The sequence below is a fragment of the Artibeus jamaicensis genome, unplaced genomic scaffold, assembly GCF_021234435.1.
Source record: "Artibeus jamaicensis isolate MK-2021 breed Jamaican fruit bat unplaced genomic scaffold, CSHL_Jam_final contig_867, whole genome shotgun sequence".
Classification (NCBI taxonomy): domain Eukaryota; kingdom Metazoa; phylum Chordata; class Mammalia; order Chiroptera; family Phyllostomidae; genus Artibeus; species Artibeus jamaicensis.
Window position 1 is genome coordinate 4,096,326 of NW_026521995.1, and position 13,598 is coordinate 4,109,923.

The window sequence follows — 13,598 nt, forward strand, 5'->3', positions numbered from 1 at the left end:
AAATGTCACTTCATCACTTTCTTTTCTTTTTTAATGTTCATTTTCAAGAACTCTTACCCCTACTTACCTCTCTGTCTTTAGGAGAAAGCTGCTGGGTAAAATTACCCGGGGAAATCTACCCAGGGTTTTAGGGAAATCTATTCTCATTAGAAGGCAAATTTCTCATCATGGACAAAGCTTAGAGAGTCTATGTTCTCTAACATGGTGACATTTTTAAAATTCGAAATCTGGGATTCTGAACTTCTCAGTGTGAGAAGTGTGAATGTGCAAAACAAGTGCCCTGTGGATATTTAAGGTCAACAACACAACACTTCAGGCAACCCAGGGCCCATTCAACGTGTGAAACCTTCCACTGGCCTTCTGAAATGTCCTAACACACCTTCCCAAGTCTAGGAGCTGTCAGAAAACATTCACAAACTCACTAAACGTATACTCATCAGCATGTCCTGAACATCAAAACCATCTCTCTATATTCAGTGTATTTATTCACACTTTTATTTAGTTTACTCATATTTTCTCAGACTCATATTGCCATGAGCAGAGGATGATGATGACCTTTCAAGTTTCAAATAGTACTGATAATGAAGACAGAAGACAGCAGAAGATGGCATCAGACTCAGGAGCCTTAGAAATTGACTTTTGGACTTTGGGAAAGTCATTTAAGCTCTTTGTGCCTCAATTTCCAAGTCTGCAGAAAGGTAATAAAGATAAGGATAATAATAATAAAAAATTTGGGGGTTGGATTAGATACTATATTATAAAGTTTTTATAATAATGCCTAGAATATAGTAGTACTCAATAAATTAGTTATTTTTTATTAGTTTGCTTTTTATTATAAAAAGCAAATTTCTAGTTAGAAATAATGAGAGATACAGATCAGTAATCACAAATTATTCTGTAAGTGGGTAAGCTGAAAATAAAGAAGAACTTGTAGAATGAACTCTTCTAATTTTCTCTGGATTCCTTTTCCCACCACCCTGGCCAAACCTTGGTTTGTACCTAATGAAAACTGGGAGCTACACATTTTCCCCTCATTCACTTTTACAGGCTATTTTCTTTTATGACCCTCAATAATAAGCACTTATGTTTGTAAAAGAGCACTTAAAATGTTGGGGGGGGGCGGGGGAGTGAGTAGGCGTGGGGCTGAATGAGACAGAGGGCTTGAGGAGAGAGATGGAGGTTTGGAAAAGCAACCTGGGAACCCACAGTCTAAGTCATTTGTGTAACCTGTTGGGTTACCACAAAATCTATAATCCCTTTCAATGCAGGGCCTTAAAAGACTTTAATTCAACCTTTAAATTATAGATGTGATGGAAATCTGATAGTGTCTTGTTGCCTCCACTGCCAACAATAGTCACTCATAGCCTCTGCCTTTACCCCCTTTCTTTCCTTTTCAGGATTTCGGGTCTCGGCATACATGGTAGAAAAAAGTCAAGTTAGCAGTCAAGTCAAGGGTAATGAGACCCCCTCATTAACCCCACCCCCACCCCTTACTCTGTTATCTTATTATATGCAAAGGGGATAGTTGGACTTTATGGTCTCTAGGTTTTCTTCTTTCTCTAACTAGTATTCAATAGTAGTTACTGCTGTCAGTTTGTAGAGATTTAGGAAATGGATAATGATTTGCTATTAGTTTGGAGAGAAAAACTTAATCATAACTGTAAACAAACTGCAAAACTATGCTCTATTCATTGCCTACCCTTGTCTTCCACACATTTGATAGCCTCATATTATAAACTATGTAATTCCTTAAATGTAGTTCGTCTAAATGGAAAAACTTTCACCATAACTCCCTATGCTAAAAAAAAAAAGGCATCTAAATCAGAGATGGAGAAAAAAGAAAAATCTCATATTGAATAAAAACTAATCTTAAACTCCAAATATTCTTGTTCCTAAAGGTTTCACTGGGATATAATTCACATATCATATAACCCACCTATTTAAAGTACATAAATCAATGGCTTTTAGTATATTTGCAAAGTTAAACAACCAGGACCACAGTGCATTTTGGGACATTTTATCACCTCAACCCTCCCCCCCCCAAAAAAAAACACCTCTGACAAAACAAATGAACAAAATATAAACAGCCTCACAGAAACAGAGAACAAACTGACTGATGGTTGCCAGAGGGGAAGGGGTTGGGGGAACTGATGGAAAAGGTGAAGGATAATATGAGGTACAAACTTCCAGTGTTTTTTAAAGATTTTATTAATTTATCTTCAGAGGGGAAGGGAAGGAGAGAGGGATAGAAATGTCAGTGTGTGGTTGCCTCTTGTGTGTCCCCTGCTGGGACCTGGCCTGCAACCCAGACATATGCCCTGACTGGGAATCCAACCGTGATCCTTTGGTTCACAGGCCCATGCTCAATCTACTGAGCTACACCAGCCAGAGCCCAGTTTTAAAATAAATAAGCTACAGATATATAATGTACAGCACAGGGAATATTTCAATGATATTGTAATGACTTTGTATGGTGACCGATGGTTACTAGACTTACCAGGGTGATCACACTGTAAGGTATACAAATTTCAAATCAGTATGTTGTATACCTGAAACTAATATAATATTGTATGTCAACTATAATTAATAAAAAAAGAATAAAAAGAAAACCCATACCCATTAGCAGTTACTCACATTCTTCCCCCCAACCCAACTAACTAGTAAATCACTAATCTGCTTTCTGTCTTACACATATCTGGCTATTCTGGACATGTCATATAAATGCAATCATACAATACATAGGTATTTGTGACTGTACCAAATGTTCCTCCTGAAAGCCCCTTGAGCCACTGTATCACCTGTAGACCCTGGACCGTCTCTGGGGGAGGATGGTGACATTGTGAGTACTCTCCACTCAACTCTGTGCATTGGACACATTACAGGACCCAGATGTGCTTCTTAGGATGCTCCTAGTCTTGCTGGAGAGTTGGGGATAAAATAAACTGCTTGACAAAAAAATTGAAATTCTAGGGCAAAGATGTTAGATGAAGGGCAGCTAAGAACATGACAATTTAGTCAATTTTTGCTTATCTTGCCACTTCGTAAGTAAACTTATTTTTCACCACTTCCATTTTCTATAGCCAAATCCATTCTGATCTGACAACATAACCTCTCTCAAATCTCAATGGCTGTGTTTGAACTCTGGCACCATCTTAGTCCTCAACAGGAAGTAATGAGAGATGAAGTTCACTGTTCAATGGCTTCTTACATTTATAATTAGAAATTTATTGTCCTTTCCCTTAAGAAAGGGATTAATGGTGCTATCCATCCTCCCCAATCCTCTAAAAGTCTGCATTGACAATGTTTAGTTTTGCAGTGGGGCCTCCAAAGGGTAAAGGAAATTTAAAGGTCAATTTAATTAGCTTATTCTTACCATCAATTTCCTGTACCTCTCATAAAAATATCATGATTTAGTAACCATTATGGTCACCTGTACATTTTTAAATGCCCAAACATTTTGAACATTTTATTCTCTTAAACTGCTCATATATCCTTATGTACATTTTTCTCCTTTTTTCATTTTGATATGAATTTATATTTCTACCAAAAATCATATATAAAAAAGTTTTTATTTTCAGTCAACAGAAAGGCCACTTGCAATCAATGGTGCCATGCTCAAGCGTGTACAAGGCACCAGCTTACAAAGGGACATGTCATTACTGAGTGTAAGAACCTAAGTGACAGGTTCTACTTGTGGCAACTTAATGGTAGACCCAGTGATTTGGCAGCTGGAGGGCCTCAGAGAGAATCATGTCCTTCTCCCTCATTCCACTGATGAGGAAATGGAGACCTATCAGGACTAAGTTACTGAATTTAGTCACAGCATCAGTCACTGAAGATCCAAGACTCAAACCAAACTCCTGACTTCCAGGAAAATCTTCTTGTAACCCAGGCTCCATATTTCATGGACTTGAAATCTGGAAGCTAATCAGGGCCCTGCTGACAACTCGGGTTTATGATTACATGCCTCATATCACAAAGCCCAGGAGTCAGGGCCACTGCCCAGACAAGGCTGCTTCCTGGGTTTGCACTGGACATATGTGAGCAAGCACATTTGGTTCTCTTACCCCATCAGAGAGGTAAAGACCAACATGCTAACCTGAATATCATCATCAAGAATTTATTAAATGTCCACTTTGTTTAAAGACCTGTGTTAAGCTCTTGCGGAATTTCAAAGAAAGCCTGAGCTGTGATCCCAGGTATAGAATGGCTGTCATTACTGAGGGGAGGGAGCAAGACATGGTGATGTCTTCACTTACCAATAATGAAACAACTTGAAAAAGAAAAACATAAAATTAAAAGGTAATGACCAGCAGAGAAAGAAGCAGAGTTGCAGAAACTTCAGAGAGCACCATGAGACCTTCTTTAAAAATCTCAAGCTGGCACTTGATTGAGGTTACAGTGCTGGAGACCAGGCTCCAGGCTCCAGGCTCAGGATGAACAAATCTGGCATCTAACTTGGATAAGAGTCCTCTGTGACAGCTCTTGGTTGAAAATCACAAGTCTCAACCCAAAGTGAATTCAGTGGCAGGAAACACAGGCAAACAGGAAGCCTGAGTTCCAGGTCTGATGGAGTGAGGAGGGAAGACTGTGGTAGGGACAGTCATTGGTTCAACTCATAAGAAGAAGCAGAAAAAAATTCTGGTTGGTGTGGCTCAGTGGATTGAGTGCCAACCTGAGAACCAAAGGGTTGCCAGTTCGATTCCCAGTCAGGGCACATGCCGGAGTTGTGAGCCAGGTCCCCAGTAGGGAGCACATGAGAGGCAACCATACACTGATGTTTCTCTCCCTCTCTTTCTCCCTCCCTTTTTCTCTCTCTAAATATAAAGAAAGAAAGAATTTAGAAAGAAAGGAGGAGCAGAAAAAGCACAAGCAAAGCCTGATGATGCCCATGGGTTGGGAAGGAGTTTTCCCAAAGATCTAAAAAGAGACTTGTCCAATGTGAGTGGAACTCCTTTGGTTTTCAGCCCAGGCAGGGTTGCCAACTGATGTTCCTGTTGAGGCTCACAGTAGTTAACCAGGGAGGCCAGTAAGTATGAGGAGAAACTCTTTAAAAAATATTTTTTATTTTAATTGTTCAAGTACAGTTCTCTGCCTTTTACCTCCATCCCAGTCCACCCCCCAGCCCTCCCTGCCTCCCTCCTGTTTCCACCTCCCCCTTGTTATTATTGTCCATGTGTCCTTTATATTTGTTCCTGCAAACCCTTCCCCTTTTCCCCTGAAATTCCTTCCCTTCTCCCCTCTGGTCACTTTCAGCCTGTTCTCAATTTCAATGTCTTTAAGTATATTTTGTCTGTTTGCTTGTTTGTAGAAGAAACTTTTTAAGAGTGAGCTGAGCACACTCAACAGACAAGAAACAATTAGCAAGGAATAAAAGAGCTTATCTGATTCAGTGAGTAAGCCAACTGAGGTGGTAACAGTACAAGTAGGCTTGTCTGAGGGATAAATACATTTGTGTAATCACACCCAGATCTGGGCCTCTGCTCCAGTCCCCAATCCTGAGCTCCACCTGAGACGGCCAACTGAATGATGACCAGCCTCACACAGACACCTCCAGGTCACCTCCATGTTCAGTAGGCTAAAAAGTCAACTCATCTTCCTCTCTTTCCTGCCCCAGCCCCAAACTTCCCTCCTCCAGTGACTGGCACCCCTACTCTCTTATTGTCTCAGGCTCTAACACCTCTGGCTCCTGCCCTTTGCTCCTGTGGCTCATCTGCCACCTCTCCTGTCACTTTTTTATTCTCGCTGTCTTGCTAAGATGCTCTCTGCTTGACCCAGTCAATGCCAAGTGTCCTGGTTCACACCTCTTCTTCACCTGTTGGGATAGATCATAGCCTCCTAATTTCTGTATCTGCCTTTTATGTACGCTATACATAATTGCCTCAATTATCTTTAGAAAACCCAGATGTCATCGCATAACTCCCTTGTGCAAAATCCACAGGGCTGCTCACATGCTGAAGAATCTGCCTGAGACCTTCAGCCCAGTTTCCACATTTTCCACTTTCCATCTTTATCTCCCACAATCCCACCTCCATCCAGTTGCTTCATTTCCCTGAGCATTCTGGCCTCCATATTTTGGCCCAGAAGGCTCACTTCTCTTGGAATGTCCATCTGAGCCCTCAGACCCTCTCTTCCATGAGCATTTCTTAGTGCCTGTCCAGAGCACTTACTCCAGTGCCCAGGCCTACGGACTCTGGGCCTGCAATGCAGAAAACCAGCTAGACTCCATTCCTGCCCTCAGATAGTTGGAATTATATTGGGAAAATCTACAATTGAAAACATGGCAATAGACTTTGTATTCTAAATACTGGTGTAGGTTTTTTTTCAAAGTTTAGCATACTCTAAAGGTCTCAACATTTTAAGTTTTTATTTTTAAACCTGAAACAAGCACATCAGAAGTTTAAAACATTAGCTCTAAAATTATTTTAAAATTAGAATTCTCTGTTACAAATACAAAGAAGAAAATGCATCAAATGTGAATAATGAGGGATTCTAATTCAGGAGACGCAGTAGGGGGAAAGTAAACCTGATATTATCCTCCACAAAGAACCAGGAGGCTCGGTTTCTGGAGTATTTAGTTTTAACTACATCGTCTCCATCCTGCACAAGCTTTTGGTTTCTGGGGCAATTCTCTCCTGCAGCTCAGAAACTTTACCTGAAGCCTCCCTTTAGCTTCCTGAGGCCTGTTATAAGAGGGTCTGATTCTCTTAGAGACAGGAAAGTAGATTTTCCTGAAGAACATTAAAAATCAGGATGTCTGGGTTTTTGTAAACCCTATTAGCATCTAATATAAAATTCAGAATAGTTTACAACAACAACAAAAACTCCTTCACCCTCTCTTCTCTTCTGCATTTCCTACAATGTCTAGCAGGGCCTGACATGTAGGTAAGTGCAAATAAACACACGCTGAGTTGATCGAACCTAAAGGGGACCAGAACTGAAGGTGGCAGTGTTGACGGCAGAAAGAGACCTGCAGCAACAGTAACGGGGGAGGCTTCCAGGGAACAGTCACCTTCAAAGATAACTTATCTTAAAAATATGGTAAGGCATCACATTAGCCCCACAATGATCAGAAGAACAAAATTCAACTTTGAACATATTAGAAGCCAATGAAATAATTTTACGAAGCACTAATTGAACAAAGTTCTGAATCTGGAACCCCAGGTGCATGTACGCACATACACACAGGTTTACATATATATGCTAGGTGACACTGTTATTAATGATGAATATTTTAGAACTGTTGTTTGAATCTGTCTTTAACACCATGAAAAAGAAGTTTCCTTTGTAAAAGACAAGGGATCAAAACCAGAGAAAAGATACGAATGTTTATGGGACAGCAGGAACGCTTTCCAATTCCTTTAAGTTCATTGCCAGAAGTCAATAAGGTAGGCTAATTATTGAACTATGTTCTGAGTGATCAATAATGACTTTTTTCAGGTGCAGGAAGAAGCCATCCATCCACACGCACAAGGCAGGTCAACACCATTTATTCATTGGCCTTAATACGAAGGTTTGAATACTAAATGAACCACACAATGGAGCTCCTTGTGGCCACTTGATTTAAAGCTGCTACATTCAAGCACTTCAGAAAAATAAATACAGCAAGTCAAAAGCAGCATGAGGCCTGGTCCCTGTTGGCAAGTCATGCAGTGCCTCCAATAGGTGACGAGACCCCAGGTTACTGACCCCACTTTTCAAATCATTTTGGGGGTACTACATGTGTCAACTGATACCTGTTACTAGTTCTGGCCCTGCTGAATGAAGTATCTGGCCACTGGTGAGTCAAAGTGCCAAACAGCTAGGATGACAGGCCCCTCTGATCCCAGCCTAGTCCCACTGTGGCCTTCACAGGACCACACCACTTCCGCCTTCACCCCTGCACTGTGCAGGGGCCCTTGAGACACAAAGCCACAGCCAGTGTTGGCACAACTTCCTCTTTTTTACCAACCAAGTAGCTGACAAAGGGTGTTGAGCCCCACATTTATGATCTTGTCTTTGGTTTAAACTAAGGGGTATCGCCCCTGCTGACAACTTTGTAAGCGGTACAGATATTGGGAAGGGAACATGAGACTGGGAGGGAAACCAGTATGCCTCTGGTTTACTAAAGTTACTTTGAACACCCTCCTTTTTTTTCTTAATAAAAATACAGTTGTCAAAGAGAAAGCAGCAATTTAAATGCCAAAAGCACCAGGCACGGCTGGGGAAAGGGAGCAGCGTTCAAATGATTCATTATGTTCACACTGGCTCTCCTGTCTGAGCTCTCATGCTAAGAGCTCAAAACACTCACCAATTAGTTAGTGCGAATCATCCTCCAATTGCCTAATTTGCCTTCAAAGTTTGTACTTAGCAATTTGCACTTACTTAAATATCAACTTACATGGCTTTGGAAGAGAAGGAAAATCGCTCATGCCTTAGTATTTCAGCAACTATACTAGTCATTATAGGAAATTTTAAAAATGACTTTTATCTGCTGTAGTGCAGAACTCAGGATGTAATGGCCCATTTTAGATCTCACTGAACAGGGCTGATTAGGAGAAGAAATATAAGGATTTCGTTTTAGTAATGAATTGAGGAATCTAACAAGATCTTATTGCTTAGGTCCTCAAAGTCAGTTTCCATGAAATGCCAGTGTGACTCTTTTATTTATAAAGAAAAAAAGGAGGGGACAAAGGGAGGAACACACTTGAGTAATTTAGCATGAGAGAGTCAACCACAGGAAATTTTAGTTATCTGCTGATCACCCCTTTTTAAAGTACTTATTTTCATATGGCCTCTTTAAATGTAATAACAGTTCTAAAATAATGTGCAATTATTCCTTTTTATTTTATACCAATCCTTTTTACTATTACAATTTTATTCTTTAAAAGCAACTTATTTTTTCAATAGTAAATTTCAAGTCTAAGTTTGATCTAAGTTCTTTCTCTCTAACACAAGAAGGTCAAACCTCAGCGCTGTTAGCTCCACCGCAGTTTTTAAAAGTAAACCAAGTGCCCACATCCTCCCTGTCACACCCCCTCTCAGCCCTTGCGGGGATGCACCCAAGCCTCCGCTCAGAACCTGGACCTTGGTGGACACCCAGCCCCAGTCTGCAGAGGAAGGAATGTCACCTGTGGCCACAGTGCTGCTTTTTCAAAACATGGCCAGGGGAAAGCTTCTTGGGCCTGAGGGAACATGTGGGAAATTCTTGAAAAATTCTAACAATGGGGTAGGCAGAGAAGGGTGGGGAGGCCACAGATCTTTAGGAAAGTGTACTAACTAAGCTCAAATCACCTTAGAGACACTAAACTTGAAGGGAAAATATAGGGTAAGCTGTGCTAATATTCAACTTGTAAGGTCATCCAGGGTGGCAGTATGGCACTTGCTGAAGGATGAGTTAAGCTTTTCCATTTAAGGCAAAAGAGAGAAAGTGTCTGCTGGAGTTAAAGGATTTAAGGCAAGTCAGTACTCTCACAGTAAAATGACTAGACAGTCCTGAAAAATCAGAACGTAGTCCTTGCATCTCATAACATGGACTTCTTCTCAAAATAAAAACATTGATTTTTCTGAATCTGACTGGCTATATAAATATTAGGTAACCAGTGTCAGGTCACTTCGTAGGATGATGATCGTGGATCAGCATATATGATGGCACCGTGATCTCAAGTTTAAAAGTAAACTTGAAAACCAGGTAAATATAGGGAGAAAAGCAACATGATGATCGTGGATCAGCATATATGATGGCACCGTGATCTCAAGTTTAAAAGTAAACTTGAAAACCAGGTAAATATAGGGAGAAAAGCAACAATGTGCATTTGTCCGTGGCGGGGTCCCAAGAGCAAGAGGGCAGTGCTCCATGGGACTGTGCCAGGAACTGGGGGGCCCCTGGTGGTGACAACAGGGTTGCCGCCACTGCCACGATACACTGCAGTGCAGAAAGTGTGGCCTCTGACACAAACGCTGTGGGCAAGAGTCAGTGTGAGCCAACTGGAAAGCAGCAAGTCGGCAAAAACAAGAATAAACTTCTACGATTCCTAAGTGGCCTCTACAAATACAGGAAATGCTAAGTCAAACCACACACATACACATCTGAATAGGCTGGTGACACATTTGATGGAAGGAATCAAAAGGACCTTCACCTGGACTTGAGAGCATTATATAAAACTCTCACATGCCTTCTCAAAGAATCATTTCTTTTCCTACTGACTAGTGAAATTATATTATGTAAGGGTCCCTAACTGAAAGAACCTTTTATTTCAGAAAAAAAAAATTAACATATAAAATAACAATTTCTATTACATAATTACCTGTAACAACAAAAGTGTAAGTCCTATTTTATACAGTATGGAACAATGAAGCCCATTTGAAGCAAGTGTCACAGAGGCAACTCACCTGGAAATCCTGATCGTCAATGCCAAACCTCTCCCGCAGGTTTCGGAAAACCATTGGGCAGTATTCCTTAAACTTGAAATGGCTCGGCATGTTTTCTCTGAAACAGATATTGTGGAATAAAGCTCAAATATACAGAGTTGACCAGTTGCATCTCCCACTATCTAGTTCTGTGAGTAGCCAAAGAAGTGCCTGGAGTTCCCTACCCATGTAAGGCACAGGGGTACTTCATATAACAACTGCAGTGGGCCCTTGAACAACACGGGGGTTAGGGGTGCTGACCTCCCCTTACAAATGAAAATGAAGCCATAACTCTTGACTCCCCCCAAACTTAACTAACAGCCTACGGTTGACTGGAAGCCTTACCAACAACATAATCAGACAGTTCAAACATATTTTGTGTTATATCTATTACATACTGTATTGTTATAATGAAATAAGCTACAGAAAAGAAAATGTTATTAAAAATTATAAGGAAGAAAAAGTACACGTACACATTTCTTTTAAAAATCTGCCCTGGCTGGTGTGGATCAGTGAATTGAATGTCAGACTGTGAACCAAAGAGTTGCTGGTTCAATTCCCAGTCAGGACACATGCCTGGGTTGGGGCCAGGTCCCTGCTAGGGGGCGCACAAAAGGCAACTACATATTGATGTTTCTCTCCCTCTCTTTCTCCCTCCCTTACCCTCTCTCTAAAAATAAATAAATAAAATCTTTAAAAAAAACAGTCTGTGTAAAAGCGGACCCATGCAGTTTAAACTCATGTTGTTCAAGGGCCAAATGTACAAACCACAAGATCCAGGGAACAGAAGGGCCAGACTGATAACATTTATGTCTCTCATTATCTAGGAACAGTTGGCTTATGTGATCTTTTAATCCTGACTACATGCTACAGCTGCTTCCTCAAGGAAGAGGTGCAAAGGGAAGGGCCATGCTGAGGAAAATGGCGGAGACTGTGGATACTTGGGAAGGGCATCAGAGTGAGCCACAAACAGCGCTCCCCACACTCACCCTTGGTTATTGTACAGGTGGATAGAAGCTCACAAAACAAGACTGCTCTCACTCCCTGAGTGACCTATTGTAATATATTTTATATAAATACCACAACCTAAATTCACATAGAAAAGATCCCCTCAAATGGTCAGCCTCTACCAGGGTGTCCAACATTTTGGCGTCTCCAGGACACAATGGAAGAATTATTTGGGGCCACACATTAAATACACAGACATTAATGAAAACTAATAAGCAAAAAGAAAGGTTTTAAGTAAATTCATTATTTTACATTGGGCCACACTCATAGCCATCCTGGGCCGCATGCGGCCAGTGGGGCATGGGTTGGACACCCCTGCAATGCAGTATTATGAGGAGATTTAACACACGAGTTTCGCATTAGACCAATGGCCCCATTAAGAAATTTCAGAGTTAATTCTTTGATTAGGACTTGAGGTTCATCCTACTCATTGAGAATCACTTCCTCCTTTGTGTTCACACACCGCCCCCCTCTGTTGAGGCACTATGCACACCAAATTATAGTAATTTGTGTACGTATCAGTTTTCAACCACCCGCCTGACCATGAGCCCCTTGAGGGCAGGGCCCTTTCTTATGCATCCTGGAATCTCCAGCTCCCAGGAGACAGTTTAACATGTAAAGGGCTCCTGGTGACACCTAAGGTGACATTCCAATGAAGGAGAACTAGTCTCAATGCCCAACATGGCACCCAATTATGTTTTATAAAAATACACCTTAGTTTTTTATTGTTTTACGAAGTTATCACTTCTGTTTGTAATCATTATGAGAATTTTATGTAAGATAACTGAGGTCCATAACTGCTAAAAAAATCCAAGCAATTTACAGCTTGAAACATCTAAATTTTCATGAGAATATCACTTTTAACGTATAAGATATTCATAGAAAACAATATGCCATATGGCAAAAGGATATTACCCAAGAGGGCCTGCTGTTGCTTTTCTGAAAATGACAGATGGTTATGTTTATCGCAGGATTAACTTCCTCAGCAAAACTTTGCACCTACCCATTGAAAAATAATGTGATTATAGAAATTCACAAAAATTATACTCCTGGCAGCCACATCAGTTCTAGAAAAAGTTGTACTTCCACTTACTTGTTAAAAAGGTGATTGTCCACCTTTATCTTTGAATAGGCTTTGAAGTCATCTGGCATCAACATAACAGGGATTTGAACATGGCTCAGTTCATTGATCTAGAAAAATATAAAATAAATGGCACAGATTATTACTATCTAGGTGGGAAGGGCTTGAAACTTTCAGCCCCACCCACGAACCTCTGGGATGAGGAAGTGGGGGACTGGAGTAGATTAAGCACTATAAAATCTTTTGAACAAGAGCTTATGAGCCTCCTGGTTGGTCAGGGCATCTACATGCCAGGAGAGCGGTGCACCCCAGTGCCAGGGGCACAGAAGCTCTTGCACTCTGGACCCATTTGGGCCCTGTTTTAAGTACCTCTTCATCTGGATTCTTTATAACAAGCTGGTCAATATAAGTACATGTTCTCCAGGAGCTGTGCTGGCAAATCAATTGATCTGAGAAGACAATGTTAGGAACATCCAATTTATAGCCAGTCAGTAAGAAGCACAAGCAGCAACTTGGACTTCCAACTGACCTCTGAAGAGGGAGCAGTCTTATGGGACCAAGACTTTAACCTGTGGGAGCTGATGCTGTCTATCTCCAGGAGACAGACAGACAATTCAGTTCATTGTTTTCTGGTGTTGGAAAAAATACGGGTCAAATATAGATAGGTAGATGATAAGAGAGATAATCAATAGATAGTGTATGTGTATCCATCAAAACTAGTTTCCAAAAAAAAAATAAGAGCAAAATAAAGGCTTTTTCAAATACAGAAAAACAGAGAACTTAACCTACAATAGAATTTAAAGAAACTTATAAGATTTAAAGCATATTATTTAGAGTTTAAGGATATACTTCAGAAAAAAAGTTAAATGCGAGTGGAAAAGCTGCAATACAAAGAGAATCAGTGAGGATAACTAGGTAAATACATAGATAAAACACAGGTAAACAAAAGGGGCGGATACAAACACTGTGTATCCACAGCATGTCAGCTGGGAAGCAGCAGTCAGAGGTGTATTGTTCATGTATTGCTCAGGAGGAGAGCTAAGCTGTTAACTTTAGACTAAGTATTAAGTAAAATTTTTAAAGACAAACATTAAAAGAACAAAAACAGAGTAGATAAGCT

At 40.6% G+C, this 13,598-nt stretch overlaps 1 protein-coding gene across 2 annotated transcripts in view; it reads right to left on the reverse strand.

Moving 5' to 3' along the window:
• Window positions 1-13,598, reverse strand: part of PIP4K2A (phosphatidylinositol-5-phosphate 4-kinase type 2 alpha) — a 159,721-nt gene that overhangs the window by 52,659 nt on the left and 93,464 nt on the right. For both annotated transcript variants that reach the window (XM_037165501.2, XM_037165499.2), the window contains exons 2-3: window positions 12,491-12,588; window positions 10,372-10,468 (exon numbers count right to left, since the gene is read on the reverse strand). In XM_037165501.2, coding sequence (XP_037021396.1) covers window positions 10,372-10,468; window positions 12,491-12,588 — 195 coding nt within the window. The remainder of the gene's footprint in view (window positions 1-10,371; window positions 10,469-12,490; window positions 12,589-13,598) is intronic.